At 51.3% G+C, this 27,189-nt stretch overlaps 5 protein-coding genes across 5 annotated transcripts; 3 read left to right on the top strand and 2 right to left on the bottom strand.

Annotated features, from left to right (window-relative positions):
• Window positions 1-1,773: 1,773 nt before the first annotated feature.
• On the top strand, window positions 1,774-4,002 carry GLOTRDRAFT_127209 (uncharacterized protein; the record flags this gene model as incomplete). The annotated part of the gene is made up of 4 exons (XM_007865823.1): window positions 1,774-1,926; window positions 1,990-3,100; window positions 3,152-3,324; window positions 3,376-4,002. 4 exons carry the CDS (start codon window positions 1,774-1,776, stop codon window positions 4,000-4,002), a joined length of 2,064 nt encoding a protein of 687 aa, XP_007864014.1.
• Window positions 4,003-8,909: 4,907 nt separating this feature from the next.
• GLOTRDRAFT_137340 (uncharacterized protein) lies at window positions 8,910-11,489 on the top strand (the record flags this gene model as incomplete). The annotated part of the gene is made up of 4 exons (XM_007865822.1): window positions 8,910-9,341; window positions 9,407-10,589; window positions 10,641-10,813; window positions 10,863-11,489. 4 exons carry the CDS (start codon window positions 8,910-8,912, stop codon window positions 11,487-11,489), a joined length of 2,415 nt encoding a protein of 804 aa, XP_007864013.1.
• A 5,144-nt stretch (window positions 11,490-16,633) lies between these two features.
• On the top strand, window positions 16,634-18,996 carry GLOTRDRAFT_127207 (kinase-like protein; the record flags this gene model as incomplete). Its single annotated transcript, XM_007865821.1, has 11 exons — window positions 16,634-16,777; window positions 16,836-16,914; window positions 16,970-17,260; window positions 17,312-17,381; window positions 17,436-17,595; window positions 17,676-17,793; window positions 17,848-18,065; window positions 18,122-18,308; window positions 18,361-18,651; window positions 18,715-18,799; window positions 18,852-18,996. The coding sequence occupies 11 exons, from the start codon at window positions 16,634-16,636 to the stop codon at window positions 18,994-18,996; spliced, it is 1,788 nt and encodes a 595-aa protein (XP_007864012.1).
• A 1,289-nt stretch (window positions 18,997-20,285) lies between these two features.
• Window positions 20,286-21,864, bottom strand: GLOTRDRAFT_104539 (uncharacterized protein; the record flags this gene model as incomplete). Its single annotated transcript, XM_007865820.1, has 7 exons — window positions 20,286-20,661; window positions 20,713-20,898; window positions 20,950-21,022; window positions 21,079-21,383; window positions 21,436-21,612; window positions 21,668-21,776; window positions 21,828-21,864. 7 exons carry the CDS (start codon window positions 21,862-21,864, stop codon window positions 20,286-20,288), a joined length of 1,263 nt encoding a protein of 420 aa, XP_007864011.1.
• Window positions 21,865-23,018: 1,154 nt separating this feature from the next.
• On the bottom strand, window positions 23,019-25,654 carry GLOTRDRAFT_127205 (uncharacterized protein; the record flags this gene model as incomplete). Its single annotated transcript, XM_007865819.1, has 5 exons — window positions 23,019-23,645; window positions 23,695-23,867; window positions 23,918-25,100; window positions 25,167-25,436; window positions 25,493-25,654. 5 exons carry the CDS (start codon window positions 25,652-25,654, stop codon window positions 23,019-23,021), a joined length of 2,415 nt encoding a protein of 804 aa, XP_007864010.1.
• Between the last annotated feature and the right edge of the window lie 1,535 nt (window positions 25,655-27,189).

Here is a 27,189-nt window from a genome sequence, read left to right as displayed (position 1 = left end):
TCCCTCTGCCGCGTCCGCGCGCCATAGTCTAAAAGCGAGAATGCTTCGAAGACAGAAAAGAAAGGGGGGCGCAGAGAGTGTACGGGGAGCTCGTGGGGCACACTTGGCCATCCTATATCTTGTACACATCATTATCTGATCTGCAGACATACCTCGATACCATGAGGTGCATTTCTTGGGCAAGATGGTAGGCGATAAGAGAAAACGTGTTACGAACTGCCGGTTCGAAGTGTTGTGGGCGTCATATCGCACAAGTCACACGTATTCAGACAGAGATCACATCTATAGATCTCCGGTACACCAGTCCATGTTCCTTAACCTAGCACGCGCGACGCAGAGCTAGCGGCAGACGCGTCTACGTCGCGTCAATCGACGTTCATCGACAGATAACACGGTAGCTAGATTAGGCAACTCGAGCTGTAGCTCGAGCGGTCCGTAGCCGCGGAGAGCCGCTCCATCAACGGCTACGAGCCGACACAAGAATAAAAGTGCCGCTCTCATTGGCTCGCAAATTCTGGCTCGAGCCGCTGTTCGGTCCGGCACGGCACGCCGGCTCGAGCCGTGCCGTGGCAACACTAGTCTTCGGCAGGTACCCCTGTGACATGTGACTGCCGAATAGATTGAAATCATACAGTAGTTCGGTCTTTTGCTTAGTAATAAGGTTACGTAATCTTAGATAATCGCATTATATTGGCCCATGCATCCTCATTCGGAGAACACACTTCGCCCGGACGTCCTGGCCGAGGGTGGCGGCGCACAGTGCCGCCACCCGAGAGTCAGGGAGTCAGGACAAGGGGCGCAGAGTCGGGAGGGCTTTGACCTCCAAGATAAAGATAAATAAAAAATCCTGAATACTATTTACACCTCCCCGAAGTGGCTACAGGTGCCGCAGCTGTAATTATAATGGTCAACTCCTTTTCATGCTTACGTAATGTTCAGTAGTTTGTCGCATCGCTGTAGTTTGTAGGCTTTGTCTTGCCGACGCCAGCAATCGACACCTTTTCATTCATTCCCGTCCGTCTGCGCCTCGTTCGCCGCGCGTTCTGGTCCTAGGTGTTCGCTCAACCGCCGTACCCGTTACACTTGCCATCGTATGTACCGCGGCTGTTCTGCGCAGAGAACAAGGTATTCTCTAGAGCGTCTTCAAGACTTGTTCTGAGTTTAGGAGAATTATGGCTATAGTGTGAAATCCAATCAGCCTATGCACGTCCCAGTGCCGGCCACACTGTGTGACGTGACAAGCACGGTCACATGACCTCCACATCTGCGACGAATCGCATCACAACGCCACTTCGCGGTTCTCACGCTTCCTGCATTGTCCTTTGACCAAACAAGACCACAGCGATCTAGGCGAGAATCAACACTCATAGAACCACACGAGTCTGCCACACCAAACCATGAGAAACAGCTCCTGTGGGACCTTAAGTTCGAGCGATTTTTCAGACTCCGTACGTGTTTCTTCTCGTCCCCCAAACCACATCCCATATGGCTGACTCTCCTCCACCCACTCCTTCTGACGTTCCGTTGCCTCCGTCACCGCAAACTTCTGACTCTGACTGGTCCACAACTCGGGAAAATACGCCTGACTCTGACGTGCCACCTGATCCGCCTACCACGCCGAAAATGGGCAAAATAAATTATAAAACCGCCAATACTACCCCATACAATCCACAGAAGAGCGTTTCTGGAGTCACCTAGCACGAGTCCGTCAAAAGAGACCCTCGATTCTATCGCTCACTGTACGGGACCGAGGCCAGCGACTGCGCGTCGGCAATGAATATGGACATCTTTCTAAACACCTGTTTCCCGGATACCTACGGCATTTCCAAGTTTAAGGATGCTCATAAGAAACACCTTCAAGACTTGTTGGCTGATGTAAAACCGGGACCCAAGTACAATAGAGAGAAACCGATGTATCAGCCCATCGTACGTTTCCAGCGTGATCTTTCCAGTGAAGTGTGGAGTGCTAACGCTGCAAACACTTATTAGTGTGATGCACTGAAATACGTGTTCAGCGCCTTCAAGGAGGATCCCCGTCTGCACCCACTGGCGGTGCATGATGTATCAAGCGCTTACCAAAGGGGCGATGAGAACCTTCGCCTCATCACGCCCGATATTGCGATAGAGGCTGGTGATGGATCTGACGTTGCAGGTCCGTGGACACATGCGCTTGGCATCATTGAGGTCAAGCCGGACAAAGAGGATGATCCGGCTTGGAACAATGATCCCGAGCGGCCCTTGACCGTGAAGCAAACCAAGACTTTCAACCAGGTTCAGGAATACGGTGCCGTGGCGTTCCAGGTTCGACCGCGTTGCTACTTGCTAGGCGTCGGTTTCTACGATGATGTCGCCCGTTTCTACCGATGGGATCGCTCAGTCCTCATCTTTTCGGAAGCATTCAACTACAAAAAAGACTGCACCCCTTTGGTCAAGTTCCTCAACGGTTTTGCGAAATATGGCAATATGACCATGGGCATTGATTCTACGATCAAACTCGGGGCGCCCGACCACTTCCCTCGGCCCCTCCTGCGGCGGATATATCACAGGGCTATCGAGGAACACGTCATCGATCCTCCTTCGAAGGTCCAGGATGGAATGTTAGCTTCTCAAAGTTTTGAGATAGCCGCCCCCGCAAACCAGACCGAGACCAAGTCAGAGTCGTACACGACTATAGGTGGACCGCTCTTCAAGGCACGGTCCCTTCAAGGACGTGGTACCAAGACCTGGTTAGCCGTGCCAACTGCGACGACAGAGTCTACCTGCTTGGGTGGTAAAGAGATTGAGCAGTGCGTAATCATCAAGGACTCCTGGCGCGAGGCAGATCGGCTACCCGAAAAGACTATATACGACAGGATCCACGAGTCAGGGCACATCTTCGGTGTGGCGCGTTGCCGAGCAGGCTTTGATGTGGAGTCAGTGGTGGAGGAGAGCGTGAAGCTATGCCACCGGACGTGTGCAGCAAGTCTCAACGCGCGCTTGCCCAGGGCAAGATATCGGGAAAGGATCCACTATCGATGCGTATTAGAGTCCGTCGGGATTCCGCTGAGCCAATTCAGTTCGACTCGTCAGCTTGTCGAGGCCGTCAGGGACGCCGTTAAGGGTAAGATACCGGTGTCGTCTATGACAAGGTTGTACTAATCTATCGTGCCAGGCCTCCGTGACATGTCGAAGAGGGGTATCCTCCATCGGGATATAAGCGTCAATAACATCATGATTAGTGCTCGCCCCGATGCAGAGTACGGGGCTGTCGGATTTATCATTGATCCTGAATATGCCACATTCTTGGACGATGCGTCGTCAACATCAGACCTTCGTCGCATCACGGTTGGTACAGTCTTATCATATCACTTTGGCGCTGCTAAGCCACTTCTGTAGGGCACTATCCAGTTTATATCCATCGCCCTCCAGCGCCAGGTTGAAGGCTTGCATCATCACTCCTGGCATGACCTCGAATCCGTCTACTGGGTGACTCTATACGTTGTCGTGCGTCATGTTGATACCAACGTCGCGCCCCAACGAGTATCCCAAATCTTCGACAACAAGAGGCCAGATGGCAAGCTGGGATGGCTGCATAATGACTACAATGCTATAAGGGTGAAGCATCATCGCCCGCTTACCCAGTGTCTGCGCAAGCTTGGGAAACTAGTCGCCAGCCACCATCTGCAGATGGAGGAGAGCAATCTTCTCACCTATGAAAACGTACTGGAGGTCTTACAAGATGCACTCAATTCCAAGAAGTGGCCAAGGGACGACCCAGCGACTCGCCCGTTCAAGACGTGCCACGACGAGAGCAAGCAGAGGGAGCTCGAGGTCGCGGAAGAGGTCTCATCCGCGATACGGTCCGCGCAGGCCAGCGGTATCTCCTACGGAGTAGTGTCCCAATCGTCGCAGAAGAGCTCGTCTCGAAAACGCAAGGCACGCGATGTCGAGGAAGAAGATTTCGCACGGCCAGAGTCGTCCGATGCCAAGCGGGTGAGGAGTGAGCCCACGTCGGGAGTTTGATGGTTGCGTGGAGCGACGCTCCGGTTGGGAGTCACTTTGTGGGAGCGAGCGTCTAGATATTCGCGAGCTACTCCGGTGACTATTTGATGGTGTACGTCTAGTGTGGGGCCACTAGGATCAAGCAGTGAGCGTCTATATATTCGCAATCTGCTTGAGACGCGACGGTGGAGCGTCGCACTCCTGTATCCTTTTTTCTCTGTGTCTGTATCTGCATGTATTTTACTGGTTCTGTCTCAATGCCGCTACTTCTCTAATGCATTCCATCGAACCGCTTTTCCGTCTGACACGGTCAGGTTTAGTAAGTGTCGCATGAAGCCATGGGCGGTGCACCAGGAAATCCGCGCTAACCTAACACATTCCCCCAGCGCTGGCAACAAAAGTAGTAACATTGAATATATATTCTGCGAGCACCTACAGCGCTTCGTATGACTTAACGTCCTTGCTCGACCGCTTGGTGAACCACTGGTATCGCACGCCGATTGCAGCAGAGAGAATAATCTTGTCGCTATCAGTCTTGTGTATAGCACTGCCATGGGTGAGCCACTCGGTGTACTTATGCGTGTCCGTCCCAGAGTGCTTGAGCCGGTTTTCAAAGCCCATAGACCAGCGGGTTCTGAATGACTACGATAATGGTCAATGCGCTTGAGCAACAGAAGAAGCGAGTCTCGGAACATGATTACCGCAGCACGTCGAGAGTGTCAAAGCATATAAGTAGAGTATTCTCAGTTTGGACAACGGAATATCGTTGTGGAGCAAATTAGGTGATCTTGCCGGTGCACCGAAGAGAGGCCTCGGTACTCCAGTCCCGGACAACCAAAGACAACAAATTCGGTGACAGGATTTCCTGAGGTCCAGCAGCCGTGGGAACCATAATTTTATTGCAGAAACGAGTGATTTAGACTCTAAAGAAGACATTGGCACGAGCCGATTTCCCATAAACCCCCTGTAGCCTTCAATAATGGGTCGGGATGGGCCAAAATTTTGGCCGTATACAAAACAAATCGGGAAAAATGCGGAAAATATGCCAATCGACTCCTTTCAACCAGCTGAGTCTGATTCCGGCTTAAATCTAATAATTGGACCAGCCGATATGCCATAATAGCTCTCATAAGTGCAGGCCAAATATGGCAATCAAGGTAACATGTGCCATAAATTTGAACTTCCTTGCCAGTGGGCGGCCTCAGAAGGAGGTCCGAAGTCTTTGAAAGCCTAGATGCAGCTCCATGCAAGGGTTTACAGGTCACCAAATGCTCAGGGCGTGACCTGGGAGGTCCGGTGACCGTGTAGAATGTCGTTGAAATGGCCCAAAAATTTGGCCATATCAAAAAGTCGTGGGAAAAATAAGGGGACCTCATTTTTGGACGTTTCCAGCCTCCCTGAGTCCAAATCTGAAGTCGGTTTCCCGCCACAAAATCTCGTTCGGTCAGAAATCAATTTGTTGCCTTTGCTTGTCCGGGACTGTCATACCGGACGGACTTCCGGAGAGATAATCGAAGGAACGGTGGGAAAGATTATCCTCGGGCGGACCGACGGCGTACCGGCACCTTCGAAAGCGCCAGATAGCTCGACTTTACCGAAAGAGGGTATCGTTAATCGTTATACCACCTGAACGCAAAGCACGCATATAAATGTTTATCAAAGGGCAAAAAGCGCTTGCCGTGTCACTGGTACGAGGTCGTTGGAACTGTATAAAAGGAGGACTACGAGAGCGATGTGATCCTATCATCCTACCACTCCATTTCGCCTGCATCTTGCGTCGCTTTGCACAGCAGACGCACTTCATAATGATTCTCACGACTCCGAAACGTTCTGCACCCCCAACCTGCAATTGGTTTGGTGCGATCATCTATGTAAGTCTTTGTATCTTTGTATACCCTGAGTACGCATGAGGGTCTCCACGGTCGACGCAGGACGACAATATTGATCACCGTTGAAGGCAAGTGCACAGATACGCAACGAGTGTGGTCAGAGAGGTCTCCAAATCACAGCCGTACATCTCGTAGATGACTAGTGATGAGTGAGTTGAAATGAACGCTGTCACTGAGGTTAGGTGTATGACGTCATCTCCAATCGCGTTCACCCTGCTGCCACTCAACTGCCACTCTCAGTTTCAGCGCGCTGAGGTGGAAGAACTTCCTGATCAATTGCGAAAGAAGGTAGCATGGTCTGCTATCAAGTCATTCACTACGATCTCCGCCTGGTAACGCCCGCCTGTTTCTCTATGCTGTCCTCTTGTCGGCCACTTTGTTATCGACGGGAGTCAAGCTCAGGCTCGCCCTGCGTATCCTCCGATGCTCGCGCTCCAGATATCCGCTTCTTACAAGACATCCTCATCAAGGGACTCTTACATATACCCGAGTGCACAGAAGTATCTCCTATTGTCGCCTCAATCACGCAGAACGCACCTCTGATCAGTACCCCAATGGCAAGCCTCTTACTGGACTAAGCTCGCGATGAGTGCCAGTGATATAGGTGTCGTAGAGGTAAGGGTAGTGTTGGATTACGGGATGCGAGTGAATCAGTATGTTGCGGCTGCGTGGCTGTATTGGTGTGCGGGCGATTCAGCCCGAGTTCGCCTGCCGAAGTGGGTAACTCATCAACCCAATGCATGGTACCGGATTTTCTGCGGCCCTAGTATGCTCTCCGGCACATTTCTTCGCGAATCGCATCGCCTCTTTTCCTACCGCATCAACCTGCTCCTTCCGCGACGCGCTATCTTGATCTTCCCTTCGCCTCCCATTGTTGGCCCACGTTCGTACCATGTGCACCTCCCTCACAAGGCTCCGCTGCAAGGCGACGTCTAGAGGGAGGAAGGAAGAACATAAGGTCGACCTAAGCAGGGCAGAAGAGACGATTTGTGCATACCTTTGTCCTGTCTGACGTATCCTCTCTTAATTTTACTTAGCCGCTCAACAAGTACCGAAGCCTCCAATGGCCGCGAAAGTGCCCTTGATTCGACATTGGGAATTGCATGTGGGAAGGAGGTCTGTGATCACCGCTCGTCCGTCAATTCGTGGGTCAAGCCGACGTGTCCTAGGTGATAGGCATTTTACTTTGCTTCTATCTAGCGCCAGCGAATGCTTGGCATTGTACCCTCTCAGCCCACAAAGTTCACTGCGTGGCGAGACTCTGAACATCTGGGTTGTCAACACTCGTCGGAAGGCGATATCTTTGGTTTACTTACCCTTACTCATCTGTATACCTTTTCTGTTATCACCTGTACACCTTTTTTGCGCAACCCTTTCCTCAGAGCGGTCTGCTTCTGTCCTCGGGCTGTCATCACCCCACAGCGGCATCCTTCCTGCTTGCCATGACTCCATCTCTGCGCTTGAGAGCCACACTTTCTCCGTGATTAGGTGAACAGAACCTACTCGCGCAGACAAAAAGCTGTGCGCCAACTCGTAGCCTTCGTATATACAGACGCCCTGTTGAGAAATGGCTTCAAGGTCCAGTGTGCCTCGGTACGACCTTCGGATGCCAGACCAGGGCTGCGCTGGATACTTCCTTTCGTTCGTGTCAGCCTTTCGGGTTCGGGAAGCGCTCACCGGTGACCCAGTGTCTTCTAAGTTCCCCTAGTCTCCTCCCAACAGTAACGCTGCATGTCGTTGTCCAGTCTTCCTCATTAAGTGGATGCAAAGCGCGCGTCACCTATATGTCATATTTCTTTGCTTTCTCCACAAGTAATGGCGGGTGGCGAGCCTGACAATGACGTGGAGTTGGGCGAACGTTACAGGACCTTCCACAATCCAACCGGGATGTCAGTTTTCTATATTGAATACAGCTGCACCAGTGAAAATATAGAATAAACAAACGACGGTTTGCATATCGGATTTCGGATTAAACTCTGCATTTCGCGAGCGGCCGTCTGTACCAGGCTCCAGCCCATAATACCCACAACACTTGACTGAGCCGCGTCGGATTTCGTGTCAATGCTCATGTAAGCTACACTATGCGTCAGCCGAAAACGATGACCCGTACATAACCTGAATCCAATCACAATGTCTTGATGCCCAAGCCGCTCAGATGAGCTCTTTAGGTGCTATTGGCTGGTACCGACGGGCGGTCGCAAAAAGCGGGGTTTAATCCGACAAGCGCGCTGTAGACTGTAGCGATTTGAAAACGCCGGAGCTAGGCTCGATACCAGCCACTTCGCAATTCAAGCTCCGCTCGTACTACTCGCTACACTGCGAAGCGGCTGGGAACTACGGTCGCCCTTTTGGCGGGATGCGCGTGACACGCGCCAACTATGAGTGGGACTTCGTGATTTGAGAGCCTCATAACTCAGAAAAATCATGCCTTGGGAGATTTGCCCCATTGTAGGTTTTGAAGGCCATAGATTCATTTGACATAGGTCAAATTTCGATGAATTTGGACTGACTCAAGGAGAAAATCCTCTTTTCTCACCTATTCCAATCAACTCCATTCGCTTCAAAAACATCATTGAACAATGTGTGCCAGAGACGATGTTGTACGTCTGAGGGGGCAAATTTTTCTAAGTCGGAGTCACGCTTGGCGGGGAAAGTTGTGACCCCGCTATGTGACTGTCCGTTGTCGCCAGTCCGTTCGCAAGCTCACGCCTTCCATCACTCCGAAACCAAAAAAGGAAGGCGTGTGCATTGCGTACAGGACTGGTCGCGAGTCTACGCCGGAGCTCCCGCCACCGTGACAGATCACATGACACGCACGCGAAAGGCAGAGGCATCGCAACGCCACCCTGCGATTCTCACGCTTCCTGCATTGTCCTTCGACCAAACAGGACCACATCCGGCTAAGCGAGAATCACCATCGATAGAAGCGCACAGGCGTGCCACACCAAACCATGCCATACAGCTCTTGTGGGTGCTTAAATTCGAGCGATTTTTCAAACTCCGTACGTGTTCGTTTCTCCCCCGCAACCACATACCATCATGTCTGACACTCCTCCACCCACCCCTTCTGATGCTCCACTGTCGCCTTCGTCGGACCATTCCCGCTCCCCCACGCCTTCACCGGGACCGTCCGTCGTGCCACCGGGTGCGCCAACCACACCGAAACCTCGCATGAAAACGGCAAATACGACACCGTACAAGGCTCAATGGAGTGTCTCTGGCCGTACCCAACACGAGACCGTAAAAAGGAGCAAAGGATTTCATGCCTCTCTGTACGGCTCTGAGGCCGGCGAGCACCTGCTGGGCGCCTTAAAAATGGACGCTTTTTTGTCCGTATGCTTCCCATACACGGACTCCGACGACAGATTCTCGAATTTCAATACTACTCGCATAGAAGAGCTGCAAAATTTACTGGGGAAAATAGAACCGGGGGAGATGTACGACAAGGAGAGACCGATGTATAAGCATATTGTACGTAGATCCCGATCCCTTCTCGTCTGAGTATGATGTGCTAACGCCGCGACACATTTTTGAAGTGCAAAGCACTGCAGTATATTCTCAATGCCTTCAAGTCCGATCGATCTCTGCACCCGCTGGCGATTTACGACACATCTCGGGCGTACGAACGAGGCGATTCGAAACTCCGTCGCATCGCGCCTGATCTGATGATACAGGCTGGCGATGAAACCGGGGAGAAAGAACCATGGAGCCATGCCCTCGGTCTTATCGAGGTGAAGCCGGACAGAAAGGAGGATCCGGCTTGGCATAACAACCCTAGTCGGGATATGACCAGTGTTCAAACGAACGCTTGGAACCAGCTTCAGGAATACGGTGCCGTTGCCTTTCAAGCTCGTCCGCGATGTTACTTGCTTGGTATGGGTTTCTACGATGATATCGCCCGATTCTACCGATGGGACCGTTCAGCGGTCATCTTGTCGGAAGCGTTTTCGTACAAAACAAACTGCAGGCCTTTGGTGGAGTTTCTGTACGGTTTTGCGACCTATGGAAACAACACCATGGGCACTGATAGTACGATAAAATCCGTCAAGCCTCTTCCCATCCCGCTGCCTTCCTTGCTGCGATTATATGATAAGGCTATTGAAGCCGGCATTGTTGACCCTAAGACGAAGGTCAAAGGTGCCGATTTCTCCGCCGGTTGCTTTGAGATACTGGCTCCTGCAGGCAAGACGTCTCCTATCCCTGATGACGTTTCATCCTCTGAAAGCTCCGTATCCACTGGTCCTGCGGGTGAAACTTGTGCGGAACCAGAGACGTACGTGTCGTTGGGTGATCCGCTCTTCAGTGCGCGTTCCCTCTTCGGTCGCGGAACCAAGACTTGGTTGGCCATTTCAGCCGCGGCGTCGGTGCCGCTTCCCTCCCCGGACAAGGAGATGGAGCAGTGTGTGATAATAAAGGACGCATGGCGCGAGGAGGATCGGTTGAGTGAGAAGGTAATCTACGAACGGATTCACGAGAAAGGCCATGTATTCGGTGTGGCCCGGTGCCGAGGGGGCTTTGACGTCGGTGATGTGGCGGACGCAGAAGAGAAGCCTTGTCACGAAACTTGCGCATCGAGGGTGAACCCTCACTTGCCGAAGGACAAGGACGAATATCGCCATCGTATCCATCATCGATGTGTTCTTGAGTCGGTTGGTATCCCCTTGACTCGATTCCGCTCGACTCGAGAACTGGTTGAGGCGGTAAGAGACGCCGTCAAAGGTGAGGGGTCCTCCCTTTTTGCGGCGAGCTGGTACTCATCTACCGTGCCAGGCCTCAGTGAAATGTCCGAGAGGGGCATTATTCATCGCGACATAAGTATAAACAATATTTTAATCAGTGCTTGTCCGAGCGCAGAACACGGCGCGGTAGGCTTTGTCATTGATCCCGAGTATGCCGCGTTTCTGGAGGACGAGGAATCGTCATCGATTCTTCGGAGAATCACGGTACGTACAGTCTCGTTCGTTTAAATTGTGCTGTTAATCGTCGCTCCAGGGAACCGTCCAGTTTATGTCTATACAGTTCCAGAAGTTGAACGCGGTCGTCGTACATCAAGCGTGGCATGACCTCGAGTCTGTCTACTGGGTCCTTCTCTATGCTGTGATCTGCCATCTCGACACCAACCTTACGTCACAACAAGTGCGACAGATTTTTGACGCCGAAAGCGGGAGTGGCAAGCTCAGTTGGATCTGGCACAATCAATTTCAGGGTCTCGAGGTCACTGGACATCCCCCACTTACTCGATGCCTCCTTCAGCTCGGTCGACTAGTTGCTAGCCATCACTCTCCAGACCTGCCGGAGAACAAATCAAAGCTTCTGAACCATCGCCGGTTTCTGAGGGCATTGAATCGCGCGCTTGCCTCTCGTAGCTGGCCGGAGCATGACCCTGCGGCGGGCGAATTCAAGCAGAGTCCTGAAGAAATCACGCAGATCAATCGGATCACGGCCAAGGCAGTCTCTTCTGCTATACGGTCCTCGCAGGCCAGTGGCATGTCGGACGCGATCACGTCAGATGCATCAAGGCAGAGCGCCTCGCGGAAACGCAAGGCTCACGAGGGCAAAGAGGAAGCCCAACCTCAGCCTTCCTCCTCCGGTACAAAGCGGCTCAGGAGCGAGCCCTGAAAGCCATCCTTGGCCTTGGACATATTTCTGGAAGTGAGGCCTCTAGGTATTCGTAAGCTCCGTGGATGGCTGTTGAAGTGTGGTTGCTGCTGGAGGTAGTCTTCCTGGTGTGAGGGTTTGGATATTCCTCAGCTATCTGAATGCCTGTCGGTAGGCTTGACGGTCATACTGTTCCGTTTCTCGCCCTTTTCCTCTCATGTCTATTATCATACGTGCTATTTTATACACGGACGGCGGTAACTACACTAATACTAGTACGACGTATTAGCATTCGGGCCATATAATGGCAAGTGTGCAATGGCTGCCCGTCCCGGCGTCCGCCTATTTTCAATCCCGCTGACTACACTATCGGCGTCCTGATGTTCTCTGCGTGAGGTGATAATGATAACATTCTTCAGTATTCTTTTCTTTTTAAGGATCGATTTGGTCGAGGGGCAATCAGGCTGGGCTGGTTCCCTTCGGCCCGTTTAGATGTTCGGTACAAACCAGGTAGTATAGCTGTAATACTTAATGTGACGTAGAAGGTAACGGAACGGAGGTGGCGTAAACGTGCATCAGTAAAACCCGGAATCGTCTGATCATGAGAGTCTAACTTCAGGCTCCACAGACCGTTTAGACGCATTTACTAGTCAGGCTCATCAGGCGCCATAGGCGATTGGAGCTTTGGGCTTTTCCTGATGTGGCCCTGTGGCAGGGCCACGAAAGCCACACCATGGGAGACATAAAAGGCGGTCGGGTGAGTAGTGAGTACTTCATCAATCCGCCCCAATATTCCGGCATTCGCTTCCGAAGCATACTTTACTCTCTCATTGCTCACCGAACGCGCGAGCCTCAGTCGCCAAAATGTAAGGATTACATCGCTCGCGCTCAAAGTGAACGAAGTCAACTCACCTATCCGCCAGGAGGCCGCCGCCAGACCCGTCAATCGACGTCCCCAAGCGAAGATTGCAGACCTCCTTCTCGCGCACTGCAGCCATGCCTCACAACGTCCGCTCTAGAGGACTGGAAGAGGCACGCATCGCGGACGATGTTTCCTCGCACGGCGTCCTGGAAGATCCTGTATGCTCCAGCTTTCCGGAATACTATGCCCATGCCGAGTCGCTTCACCTGCATACGCTCTTGCTCAAGTCGGATGGTCGCGATGCATGAAGGCCATACATCGACCCTCAAACACGAGGTGCGCTTCCTGTGATATTCGGGAATATGCAATCCTCGGTGATATGTCCCCGCTATATTCTCTACGAGAACGAGCAATCCAGCGACACGGAATAAGTGCAAAGGGGTTTATTCGCCACTCACCACCTATCCGACTCCCCCCCCCCCACACCTCCTTCACTGGGAGCCCCTCAGCGGGTGCTGAGTGGCACTGGGTGATAGATGTGTCGATGGGAAGCTCATGACAGATGCGTGCTTTTAGGGATTGACTAGGCTTCTGGTACGATGCGACGTGTGGGCGTGGCCTCACTGTGGCGCCCTGTGGCATTCCTGCAGCTCTTGAAAAATATAAAGAAACATACATCAACAACTGCTCCCTTCTAGACCGGGATCATGCTGGACGGCGGGAAAAGGCGAGTGCAGATATTGCGAAGGGTAGGCAAGTCTGTCTCTCCACCTGTTTGACCTCTTCTCTTGCTCCATGAAACTCCACCTCTCACGAAATTCTCTGATTAGGACCTTTGGTGGGAAGGGTCCGTTCTACTAGAGACACCCATAGCGGAGGCATGGCCGCATGTGGGGGAGGGAGAACCGTCTCGCAAGAGATGTCGCTTCTATATATTTAGGTTTTGGATAGGCGTCTCCAAGGGCAAGCATATAAGGTGAGCATTGTCAAGCTAAATACAGAGCGACGAATAGCTCTTGCGCAGGAGCTGTTCACACGTGTTCGAGCGGTTATACGCGTGAGGAGGAGGGAGGTAAATACGCGCTTCCACAGACAGTGATCGTATTCTGATTTCTTATTGCATCTATCTCTCATCTTCGAGCGTAACACAATCAAACTTAGGACTAGCTACATGCCTTCTCCATTGTTCTCACCAGATGGGTCAGGTTGAGTAAGTTCGCATGAAGCTATGGGCGATGCACCACTGGCAGGCAATCCGCGCTAACCTAACATACTGCCGTTGCTCACCTCGTCTTCAGGACGTTCCAGCTAGCTATACGTACTACGGTGCAGCGAACCACCCTTGCACTTATCCGATTCCAGCGGATGGCCAACCACTCCGGACCGACCCTGCGCGGTACCGGAACGAGCTATGGACGCCCGTGGTCAGCCTGTTGGAGCTCCGGCTCTACATGCCATGACAGGGTCGAACCCATGTATAGACGTGGTTGTGAAGTCCTCTCTGCAGGGCAGGCCAGACTACCCTCCAATCCCCAAATCCTGGAGACACGTGGATCGCTAGCATCACTGATTATCGTATCCGACCAGCCACGAGAAGAGGAATGGATTCAGGATGCCTCCTGCACCTGACCGCGATAGACCCACGCACACGTTCCACGACTTCGTACAACCCGGCATCTGTGCCGCAAAGGACGAGCAACGGAAATGCAAACAGACCGTCGATCCGATGCTCCATTCTCCTAGGTGCTCCCTTCACTGTACGTCTCCCAGTGGGTGCTGGGCAGCGTGCAGTGATGAGACCGTTGAGAACATGTTGGTTAAAAGTGCGAGTCGGAAGGTTTGTCAAGCGGTGCGCTGGCAGGCGGTCAGCGCTTGAGAGCTTGAGTCTGGCCCTCTGTATGGCAAGGCCCGAAGAGAAACAGAGAGGGGAGAGAAGGACATACATCATTGTTCGTTCATCCCGTCGATGAATAGGCTTGTCCATGCTCGACGCAGGACAATAATATTGATCACCTTTGAAGGCAAGTACAGAGATACGCAACGGGTGTGGTCAGAGAGGTCTCCAAATCACATCAGTACATCTCGTAGATGACTAGTAATGAGCGAGTTGAAATGAACGAGGTTAGGTGTATGACGTCATCTCCAATCGTGTTCAGCCTGCTGCCACTCAACTGCCACTCTCAGTTTCAGCGCGCTGAGACGGAAGAACTTCCTGATAAATTGCCGCAGTCTGCTATAAATTTATTCACTACGATCTCCGCCTGGTAACGTGCGCCTGTTTCTCTATGCTGTCCTCTTGTCGGCTACTTTGTTATCGACGGGAGTCAAGCTTAGGCTTGCCCTGCGTGTCCTCCGACGCTCGCGCTCCAGTCATTCGCGTCTTGCGACACATCCTCAGGAAGGAAATCTCACCCAAGTACACAGAATCTTTCATTATCGCCTCAATCGTGCAGAACGCGGGGCCTTCGATCAATACCCCAACCGCAAGCCTCTCACTTGGCTCAGGGGCTCGCTGCGCGAAGGGCAGTGACTTCCAGCGACATGGGGGTAAGGGCGGAGCTGGATTGCGTCAATCCGCGTGTCCTGGGTAGTGGGCCGTGTTACTTGGCTCCTGTCTAGCGCGAGCTTGGCATTATACCCTCTCAGCCGCAGGCCAAAACGTTCACCGCATGGCGAGACTCTGAAGATGTGCGTTATCAACACTCGTCAGAAGGGGCGATATCTTTGGTTACTTACTCTTACTGATCTCCATAAAATTTCTTTTGTCACCTGCACACCTTTGTTGCGCGACCTCTTGCTCACAGCGCTCAATCACCCCATAACGGCATCCATAGCCCGGCATCCTACTTCACATGACTATCTCCTCTGTGGCTCAGTGGCCACACTTTCTCCTTGGTCAGGTGAACAGCACCTAGTCGCCCAGACAAAAAGCCGGGCACCGACTCGTAGCCCTTGTATATACAATCGTCCTGTTGAGACTTCAAGGGTCCAGTGTTCATCCGTACGACCTTCGGATGCCCGACCAGGACTTGCTGCGGGCAGAGGAACGCAAGTTGCGCTGAACATTTCTTTTCGATCTTCTCAGCCTTGCGCTTTCGTCGTCTTCTGGGAAGCGCTCGTTCTCAAGTCACTGACCTGCGGGACCAGAGTTGGTTGAAGTTGTTTCCGACGCAATCGGGCTGTTCTGGGCGATTCATCTAGTTCGCATATCAACAGGAGTGGTTAACCTTGTCCAATCTTTTGCAGCGTATGGGTGTAGGGGACCTTTATACAGGTTCATGGGTCAGAAGATTCAGATAATGGTCGGTGACGAGCCTAGGAATCACGAGTGGCTGGGAGACCGTCGTACTGCTGTCGTCGGATGGGCCGAGGTTCGTTTTGGGATCTGGCTGACGCGCCGGCTGGATTTGGTGGCACCTCATTGGTCGCCACCATGACGTGACCACAGGTGACTCTCATGTGTCTCGGACAGCAGTCTAAGATCCCAATTGCCTGCAGATGGCTTTTATTGGTATAGAGGGTTATGTTCTGGTAGAGAATATGAGAGTCCAAGGTGCTAATGCCATGCAATGAACTTGAGTCTCCGAATGATGCTACAACCCGCAAAAGTGGTGCCTCGGAGACGTCCGAAGTGGGAATCTCACGGTCAGTAGATATTAGGTTAGGGTTGTCTGTAGGCTACAGATGACACTCGGAACCGCAGATACACTTGCGCATGTGCATGTTGCTTTCTGATAAATGAAGATGATGCCTGGTGCTCTGAGCGTATGCCAGTGTGTGAGTGTGTACTGCTTGATGGGGATGTTTTGCATCCAGGTGTGCATTGCAACTCCTTCCGCGGAAACAAATGCGTGGACTTCAGTGGATATGCTATATTTTCCATTAGCAAGGCCGGTGCACAAAATTACAGCACTCTGAGCATTGTAGCAGGCAATGCCCTGCGGTGTCCACATGGACCACGGCAGGTGACACAGATATTCCGAAGTCGCAAACTATTAGGCCTCGGAGCAGATTGCAGGGACACCATGGAAACATTGGTGTGGCATACATCCTTGATTCTAGCTTGCTAACCCCATTTCTGAGACTCGTCTGCCACAGAAACAAAGCTTGAGGCCACAGTGGACACAACAAGCGATTTGAAATTGCCACAACGTGATACAATGGACCCCAAGCAAGTTGTGGCAGAAATGGGTGGCCAAGTGGGCTTGTGGCATTTCTTGAAAATATATATAAGGAGTCATGCAACAGCGCCTCCCCCCATCACCTTTCTCTGCACTCTACTCCTGTATGCTGATATCAAGCCATGGCTGATGCACAGACTCCATCTCGCGCTGACTGCTCTGGCTGCGGAGACATATTCCCTAACAAGGACCACGGAGGACTCTGCGGGCGATGCAGCCGATTAGATGAGAATGAGGGAGATCCTGATGAACAGGCACGGATCAAGGTGAGCATAACTATACCCATGCGTGCCACAACACACTCTGACAATGCCGTCAAATTAGACCATTCCCCAGTGCCGTGACTGCGGAGCAATCGGACGGTTCTTTGTGGATAGCCAATGTGGTACTTGCCGTCGTCAAGGTACGTTAACCGTCCTCAGTCTCGTGTTTATTCACTTATTCAGTGAGATGTACAGCCGAGGGCAATGCAGAACTTCTTGACAAGGTTACTGCTGATGCCCTTGCTGCTCGTAAACAGGTGTTTCAAGGACGCATGCAAGACGGTAAGGCTCGGGGGAAGGTGCGAAATGGCCTGGTAAATGTGCCGAATTCACCCTCCGTCGATCTGACCTCAGGCAACCTCAATGCTTTGCGTCATCCTTCTGGGCGTATGATTACTGTCTGCGTGGTCCCATACATTGACACAAAGGAATCTATGAACTTGGGGAGTATTAATCGTGCATACTCCGCTGAAACTCCCATGGCAGGTGCGATGCCACCGATGTTCTCTACATCATAATGCTCATTAGATCTTGTAGATATTGTGGACACCGTCCTGCAGGGCTGGAATCAGCAATGGGAGCACTACACAAGCTGCAGTTTACAAGCGTGAGTGACATCCTCTTTTGATTGTGGCATGGTGCGAATGACTTGGATGTATAGGTCAGATATCACTGTCTTGTGGTACAATAAGATCAACCCAGAGCCGAATACACTGGACGGTTCACTGGGAAACTTCTATGACATCCATCGCTCTGTTCCGAATGCAGACGCTTATCTTGGTGCTGCACCACCTTCTTATAAGTCACTCAAAGGGCCAAAGGTATGCTTAATGTTCTGTGAGTAGCCGTATTTCATTTTGTGTAGTCTTGCCATACTGACAAGTGACCGCTCTTGCCCTAGTATGAGCGCCGCACCCATGTTGAGGCTCCCCCGGAGATCACACAGAAGCGTGCAGGAGCCAAGCGGACGCACGGGAGTATTGATGTAGAAACTGGTCCTTCAAAGAGGGCCCGAAACTGTCAGTAGGCTGAATTGATGTTTGAATTGTAACTCATGATCAATGCTGCCTCAGCTGCGATCCCCCCTCTGGTATCCCTTTTCATTCCATCGGCAGTGGCCCCCCAAGCAGACCCGACAAGTGCAATCACTCTCAAGCGCGCTGTAACTACAGTCAATGAAGAGACTGGTGAAGTCCGCACGAAGTGGGGTTCCGGTCATCGTGAGGACCTACTTCAAGGCCAAATTGCATCCAACCCCCTTGCGCATGGCAAGACGAAGAAAGTGTATGCAGTAAGAAATGTTGTATTGTATTTGTTTCCATACATCACTGAGTACTTCACTGGCAGCTCACTATCGGCGAGAAAGATTTTGTTGCCAAGCGCTTCTTCGAAGTTGGGCATGGTCCGACCAAGGTCTCAATCAAGGAGAACTCCGAGCTTCTGGTCAAGGAGCTAACACGTTTGAAAAATCTTAAGTGGTTCTTGGATGCGTTCTATGCAGAAGCAGAAGAGCGTGGCATTGAAGTCGCCAGAGGTGAGCTCTCTGTTTCGGAGTTTTGGAAAAGACCACACTCAACTGTTGGCAGACTTTGCATGCTCTGAAGGGTTTCTGGCAGTGGAGGTAATCGGTGTGGGTGCTGAGCCCTCCGATGCGTCCGGTGTTTCCAAAGAGGACTATATGGCAGCTCTGTCGGACCTCGAGAACGACCCAATGGTGGTATGGCTTATTGAGCCACGTCGTGCTCTCAGAGTCGAGCATTACACGGGTACAATGGAGTTCCCAAATCGTCCCGGAAAGGTCGGTGCGACCATTAGCGCATTTACACACTTCGTGTATCATGCAAGCAATGAACAGCTCTTATTCGCCGATCTACAGAGTAAGCTCGCCCTCCTCATTCCTATACACCAACAAGTGTACTAATGGCATCATCATCCTCCAGGTTCACAAGGGGTTGTCGAAGATGCCGCAGGCAAGAACAGTGTCAAGCGGGTTCTATTCGATGTGATGACCCATTCCGTTGATCAGTATGTCGATTGACTTCACCTTGGTATGATATGATTAATAACGGTCTTGTAGGGACAGCGGCATTGGTGACCACGGTCAAGCAGGCTTCAGCAAGTTCCTACAGGGCCACATATGCAATGCAATGTGTAAGAAACTGGGCTTGGAGGAAGCTAAGGAGATGGGCGAGTCTGAGACGGAAGGTGTAGGGTACAAGTAATACTGGCTCGCAGAAAATTCTGTAGAAGTGTATATCTGTACTATGCATTCTAGTTTTCTAGTAGATTCTCCCCAATTGACACCTCTTGCACACTCATGAGTCCCAATCCAGTCCAGAGTCTGATTCACCGGCGGTGGCCGCAATAAAGTTGGCTCTAATGATACTTAGCACCTAGGCTTGCGTGTGCTTGATTTCTTAAAGATATATTAGGTTGGGTTGGGTAAATGAACCAAGATGTACTACATAGTATAAAGCATCACTCCAGCACAAAAGGTAGGGCTCCAAAGTGCTATTAATGATAATACCGGCAGTTGTTCTATGCCAGTGCTCAGCCACACTTTCAAATTCATTTTTCGCGGTTTAATTGAATCCGCACGTCAACATGCTTGCAAGTGCAAGTGGCTACCCAGTACTTGGAACCTGAGGTACTTGTCATATGTACTTGGTAGTCACAACCGCTGCATTTTAATAACTACTCTACAATGAAGGAGGTCAAGTATCTACGGGAACAGTATATACATCTACTTCCATGGCCATTTGGTCGTGGTGCACCCACTGCAGTTCTCGTGGTACGGCTAGGGATATAGTCGTGGTTTCGGCAGACGCGGGCAGCGCCACATGGATTCCCATAGCGGATATTGCTGAGCGTCACGTCACAGCTACATGTCACCAGTGTTCATTTGGGCATTACTTGCTATGCAACCCCTAGTTTTTATATTTTCTTTGGCCCATATGGCCTCAGAGGAGCCTTCCTACACCAAAAATAGGAGCATTGTGTCCTTAATCGAGTCTTAGGGAATGGTAGTCACGGCTTGTGTGACATCTTACACTGTCACACTTCCTGTTCCGGTAGGTTCCTTCGTTGCATACTCCAGTCCATAGCTCATGTATGCATCCTGTCACCCTCTGAGTCTGACGACCGCACTGCGATACGGCATGATAGCAGGGGCAGATCCTGGATCAAAGGGACATCAGAATGCTCAGATGTGGAACAGTGGAGGGCTGGACTTAAACATACCTAGATTTCACTGTGCGTTCGGTGCGACGCTTTCAACTCTCCGACACGTCGAAGCATTCTCAACGCTTTACACATTTCATTTTGAGGGGCATTCTATAGCTTATGATGTCGTAGGATCGGCCGAGAGAGTTGATATCCGCAGCATGTATAATGTTATCCTTTGCTTGCTGGTCTTACAGTGCCGCAGCAGGTATGAACATTGAAGATTGGAAAGAGAAGTGTGCATGTTAAAAGTCTGGTAAAGGATAAGGACAAGAATTGTGACTACAATCTACTGGAACATTTCAGTAAGAATCGGTGACATCTGCTGGAAAATCACCCAAGCAGTCTGCAGAGTGAGTATAGGAGAGTTGATCTGCGCATACACAGCTTCAGCCGCCTCTTCAAACTCATCTTCAACCCAACGTAATGCATCTTCCCTAGAGTGGGAGAGACTAGCACACAGTCTAGTAGTTGCATCCAGAGGTACTGGAATGCTCAAGCGCTGACCGCCGTAAGCCTCGGGGCGCGTAAACATGTCAGTAGGGGTTGCTCCGGAAGGCATCAGTTTGTTCTTCTGGTTGCGGATACGGTGCGAGTTCCAATAGGCAACAAATTCATCCAACTTCTTCTGGATAAGGCCAGGGAATATCCAGTTGAATAGGTTACTACTTGCAGCGTCAGTGAATGATCTCGAGCAGGGTCAAGCGGTTGCTTACATGTGAACAGCACTACCAGGGTTGAATACGCCCTGCGCACGACCACCTTGGAGTAATAGGAGAAGGTTTATACCAAATGTCTTGCGTAGCCATCGCCAGAGACCCTCTATGACCGTGTTGTGGGTACTCTTGATGGCCACTATGGCGGGATATTCCTCAATGCTTAACTGCGGGGCAAAGTTCTGCCTATATACTGATTGAGTATATGACGGCCTAGTGGAAGAATCTCGAACTTACCGTAAAGCCTGCTGCATCGCCCACATGTCCCCAGTCTCTGAGCCCTTATCCACAGTGACCTGAACAGGTATAGCTACCAAAAGCTGTATCAGAACGCTTGAAGTTTGAGGGCAGGCAGACAGCAGACACCACAATACTGCTCCACAAAGTCAAGATACACATGGCCGATAGCGACAGCAGTCCGGGAATTCGGGACAACCACAAGATATAAGATAGCACCCGAAAACTTGTCTCGCATCCCATAGAACTCGAAACCGACTGGTCCCATATTTAAAGCCTGGCTATTCAGCTTCTGGTGACCATCCATGTTTAGTTCTCCGAACACTCCAGGAGATGTCAGTTGCTTCCGGACAATGTGCTCATGCCTTGCTCCTGGGTATCGGCGCTGTGAGCCTTGTGGGTCATTGTCATGCATAATCTCCCACACAGTATCCCTGGAGCAGCTGCAATCAAGGCCTTGGATAACGAACAAGAATAGAAGAATACCTTGGTATGAGATGCCCTTCCAGTCCCAGAAGCCTCTGGATTGCCACTGGCCCATTTGCGCCGTAAGTGTCCTCTGCCATCTTCTCACATACCAAGGTTGTGGCTACGGAACGCGGCGGAGGTTTCCGGATGCAAGGAATATTCAATTTGTTTTGGATCTCCTTCAGTTTTGTTTTGCTAAGGTAAGCAATGATAAATGTCGCTCTTGTCCATCAAAAATAGGTTTACTGACCCGATATGATATCCATGCTCTGCCTTGAGTCTTTCTATGCGCTGAGGGAGGGTCAGGCGCTCGCGTGCGTACTGGAGAAGCGACTCCCTGAGGACGTCATCTGGGGGGCCTTCAATGTGGCATAAGTGGTTGGAGCACAAAGAGGCTGTGGCATACGTACGGACACCATTGTTGTGACCGTTACGAGTGTTGACCATTGTCTTAACTGTGAGGGAGAGATAGAATTGCCAAGCGTTAAGAGCAATGGCTGTCCCTTTATATATCCCAAGAGTGCCTAGACTACACACCACATCCGAGTCGCCACGTCGGAGTGTGGCTCACTGCCCTGGTGATGCATTGTGTCCATTTGCGGCTATAACAACACCGGCCACTCCGTGATTGATCGATAGCTGAATAAGGATTACACAGGAAACATAACTTACTCCCAGGATTGGAATGTCGCCTGCTGCCGGCTACTGCAGCTGCTCGTCAGCAGGAATTACTTAGACAGAAAAAGGAGCTTACTCTCGAAATCTGGGTTCCTACCAGAGACATCAGAAGTTGTCCTCTATGTTATTGCAACTGTGATACTGGATACGTGAGGAGGCCACTAGTTACTGATGGAGGGTCGTGGCCCGGGACGTACTATTGGGTGACCCATTGACCTCAGGCTTGCATTGGACATCCACTCGCCTACTACAGCATAAATTATTCACTACTTTCGGGAATTATAAGCCATGAGATAAGTTGCAGTCCCCATACAGAGATGAGCTAACTCAGCTTGCTGCAGACTTTACACGTTCTGCTGACCGTGACATTCCAATTCAGATGTCGCGGAGACATCAATTCTGCCACGGAAGAGGGACTTGAAGCACAAAGAGGGGGGTCACCCAGGTTCATGGACACTCGCATTTCATATCAGAACATACAGCTCTACAATAATAAACGCCATCTGCAGGCAATTGGAATCTTAACTGCTGTCCGAGACACATGAGAGTCACCTGTAGTCACGTCATGGTGGCGACCAATGAGGTGCCACCAAATCCAGCCGGCGCGTCAGCCAGATCCCAAAGCGAACCTCGGCCCATCCGACGACCGTAGTCGTACTAGTGTCCCGAGTGCCCATTTTCTATATAAACGTGGGTGCAGCAGTGCATGCTAACAATAGTACATACGATGATAGACGGCAATGGAAGAGGGAGAGAAACAGAATTCCATCAAGCGCACCAGGAATCTGAGGTAGATGGAGAATATCCAGACCCTCACACCAGAAAGACTGTCCCCAATACTAATCGTACTTCAACGGCCTTCAACGGAACAGGCGAATATCCAGACGCTCGCTTCCAGGAAGTCTTCAAGGCCAGCGAGGCCTTTAGGACTCGCTCCTGATCCGCTTCGTACCGGAGGAGGAAGGCTGAGGCTGATCTTCCTCTTTGCCTTCACGAGCCTTGCGTTTCCGCGAAGCGCTCTGCTTTGACGCATCGGAAGTAATCGCGTCCGACATACCACTGGCCTGGGAGGACCGTATAGCAGAAGATACGTTTTTTGCCGTCTCCTCATTCATCTGCGCAATTTCGTCGGGGCTCTGCTTGAATTCGCGCGCACCAGGGTCTTCCTCTGGCCAGATCGGAGACGCAAGCGCGCGATCCAAAGCCCTCAGAACCCGGAAGTGATTGAGAAGCTTGGATGCGTTTCGGGGCTGGTCTGGCAAGTGGTGGCTGGCAACCAGTCGGCCGAACTCGCGGAGACATACAGTAAGCGGCCAATGCCCAATGACCTCGACTTTCTCCCATTCATATTGCCAGATCCAATCGACCTTGCCAGATCCTCTTTCCTCGTCGAAAATTCGTCGTACCTGTTGCGACGTAATGTTGGTGTCGGCATGGCAAATCACAGTATAGAGTAGAACCCAGTAGACAGACTCAAGGTCATGCCAAGCCTTATGCTCGACGACCTTGTCCCCGTGCTGGAACTGTATGGATATGAATTGAATGGTTCCCTTAAGTGACAATTAGCAGCGTCATCTAAATGAAGGAGGCTGTACCAACCGTGATTCGCCGAAGGACCGATGTGGCATTCTTGTCCGTCAGAAACGCGGCGTACTCGGGATCAATGAGAAATCCTATTGCGCCGTGTTCTGCGCTCGGACAGGCACTAATCAGAATATTATTTACACTTATATCGCGATGCAGGATGCCCCTCGCGGTCATCTCGTTGAGGCCTATCACGGCAGATAAGTACCATCTGAGCACCGAGAAAAGAGTACCTTACCTTTGACGACGTCTCTTACCGCTGCAACCAGTTCTCGAGTCGAGCGGAATCGAGTCAAGGGGATACCAACAGACTCCAGAACACATCGATAATGGATACGTTGGCGATATTCGTCCTTGTCCTTCGGCAAGTGAGGGTTCACCCTCGATGCGCAAGTTTCGTGACAAGGCTTCTCTTCTACGTCCGACACAGAACCGACGTCAAAGCCTCCTCGGCACCGGGCCACACCGAATATGTGGCCTTTCTCGTGGATGCGTTCGTAGATCACCTTCTCAGTCAACCGGTCCTCCTCTCGCCACGAATCCTTGATAATTACACACTGTTCCATCTCCTTTCCCGGTGAGAAATGCGGCCGTGACGCCGCGACTGAAGTAGCCAACCAAGTCCTGGTTCCGCGACCGAAAAGGGAACGCGCACTGAAGAGTGGGTCTCCTAAGGTCACGTACGTCTCTGGCTCCGGACGAGTTGTACCCGCGGAAGCAGTGGTTTTGGACCTTCGAGAAGGTGAAATGTCCCCGAGGACGGGAGATGGCTCGCCCGCTGGTGCCAGTATTTCGAACGCATGAGAGCATAGATCGGCGCGTTCCACCTCCGTCTTGGGGTCGACCACCCCATTTTCAACAGCCTTGTCATATAATCGCTGCAAGCCTGGAAGCGGGATGGGAAGGGGCTTGGAGCATTTAATCGTACTATCAGTGCCCATCGTGTTGTTCCCATACGTAGCAAATCCGTATAGAAACTCCACCAAGGGTTGGCAGTCTGTCTTATAGTCGAACGCTTCCGACAAGATGACCGCTGAACGGTCCCATCGGTAGAATCGGGCGATATCATCGTAGAAACCCATACCAAGCAAGTAACATCGCGGACGAGCCTGAAAGGCAACGGCACCGTATTCCTGAATTTGGTCCCAAGTCTTGGTTTTTCTCTTGTTCATATCTCGTCTAGCATCGTTGTTCCAAGTCGGATCCTCCTTTCTCTCCGGCTTCACTTCGATAATTCCAAGTGCATGGCTCCATGGCTCTTTCTCTCTAGTTTCCTCTCCTGCCTGGATCATTAAATCAGGTGCAATTTGACCCAGCTTGGCATCGCCTCTTTCGTACGCACGAGATGTGTCATAGACCGCCAGTGAATGTAGGCCTTTATCGACCTTGAAGACATTAAGAATATACTGCAGTGCCTTGCGCTTAAAATGGACATCGCGGCGTGAGTATATCATGAATGGACCGGAAAGGGGGTTGTGACTACGCACAATAGGTTCATACATCGGTCTCTCTACATTGTACATCCCCCCCGGTTCGACTTTACCGAGTAGCTCCTGCAGCTCTTTCATCCGGGTAGCATTAAAAGTGGAAAATCTGTCATCGGAGTCAGTGTACGGGAAGCACACCGACAGAAATGCGTCCATTTTCAAGGCACCCAACAGTTGCTCGCCGGCCTCAGAGCCATACAGCGAGGAATGGAATCCTTTGCTTCTCTTTACGGTCTCGTGCTGAGTACGGCCAGTCACAGTCCATTGAGCCTTGTAGGGTGTCATATTTGCCGTTTTCATGCGAGGTTTCGGTGTGGTTGGGGCACCCGGTGGCACACGCCGAATGGGTAGGAGGTGGACCCGTCGTACGGTGTGGGCGAACGGGATGGGCCGAATGCAGACACGTCGTACGGTGTGGGCGGCCGGGAAGAGTCCAGTGAAGGCGATATAGGAGCGTCAGAAGGGGTAGGCGGAGGAGAGTCAGACATCGCAGGCTGTGGCTCAAGGAAAGGAAGGGACACGTACGGAGTCTGGAAAGCTCGAGTTTAAGGACGCACAGGAACTGTTTGTCATGGGTTGTGGTGGCGAATGGGTGATTCTATCGATGGCAATTCTCGCTGTGATCTTGTTTGGTCAAAGGACAATACAGAAGCGTGAGAATTGCGATGCCTGTCGTCACAGGCTTAGACGTCATGTGATCGCGTATGTCACGTCACACCTGAACACTGAGGACTAGTATATGCGAGTCTGGCACAACGTGTCGCCTTTTTGGGACGGGCTGCAAAAATAGGAACTGATTGCATCGTGCTGAGTCAGCAATCATGTACGTTGCTGGTGGACTTCGCTTTCGCAAATTTGCGCGTTTCGCGCCCTACAGGGCGCTTCCGAGTCGTCGACTTGAGCCGCGACTCGAATCATCGTGTTGTGTTAGTGTTTTTTATAAAATTCCAATCTCCCAGCTCACACTATGCATTGTCAAGGATGTAAGTTTGAAAAGTCAATGCTATGTAGTATGTCCTACGTCGCACTACATCTTGCACAACACCCCCACAGAGGGGACCTACTGATGATTCGAGTCACGGCTCAAGTCGATGACTCGGAAGCGCCCTGTAGGGCGCGAAACGCGGACTTCCGCAAATCTGCGAAAGCGAAGTCCACCAGCAACGCACATGATTGCTGACTCAGCACGATGCCATCAGTTGCTATTTTTACAGCCCGTCCCAAAACTGACATGTTGTGCTGGCCCAGTAGCGTATGGTGAATCGAGCACACGGTTATCATCCAAGATTCTCGGAGACTCATTCAGAGCTGCCTCGTACGCTTCTTCGTATATGGGAAACTCCATTCTGCCGAGTCTACCCAGTCCGAGACTCCGAGTAGATTAAATAGTCATCGCATCCGGGAAGAGGGACTGTAATGTTCAAAGCCTCTGTGCAATGTTGCGCTGTGTCGAGAGCCGATTGCGGCGGTGCCAGATGCCGTTAAAAATGAAGGGTACTCCATTTTCTTAGCGTTGAGCTGGTACTCATCTACCGTGCCTGTTAGGAAGCGATGTCCTAACTAGTCGTCTTGAGATAACTGGGCCACGTGCCAACAGTTATGTCGTCACTACCTCAGTAAGCGTACTGAAAGGTAGGTCTGGCCGGGCCAATGCCAACGGTCAAGTCAAGAGTCCAGGTAATCGCTGTATTCAACAGGAGGTTGAACTAAGGAATACATGGGTTTTCCTACAGTATATATAGTAACTGGTATAGGGGTTAATACCCAAAGAAGAGAACAATAAGAAAGGACGCGTAAGCCATCCTGTGAGAACGTAACTCAGAGAAATGAGAAATACAAGGGCGCCCATTGGTAGAAGGTGAGTCAAGGGGGATAACGTGTGAGAAGAAGATAGCGTCCATGGGAAGGTCTACTCAGAGAAAGGTACTGTCCAATAGCAATGCTCGGAATGGAAATGGAATGAGATAAGCATGGGAAAATCATAACAGTGCCAGACCTCAGTGAAATATCTGACTTGGAGGGG

This window comes from Gloeophyllum trabeum, assembly GCF_000344685.1.
Source record: "Gloeophyllum trabeum ATCC 11539 unplaced genomic scaffold GLOTRscaffold_00004, whole genome shotgun sequence".
In the NCBI taxonomy this organism is placed as follows: domain Eukaryota; kingdom Fungi; phylum Basidiomycota; class Agaricomycetes; order Gloeophyllales; family Gloeophyllaceae; genus Gloeophyllum; species Gloeophyllum trabeum.
This window is presented reverse-complemented; position numbering and strand designations above follow the sequence as displayed.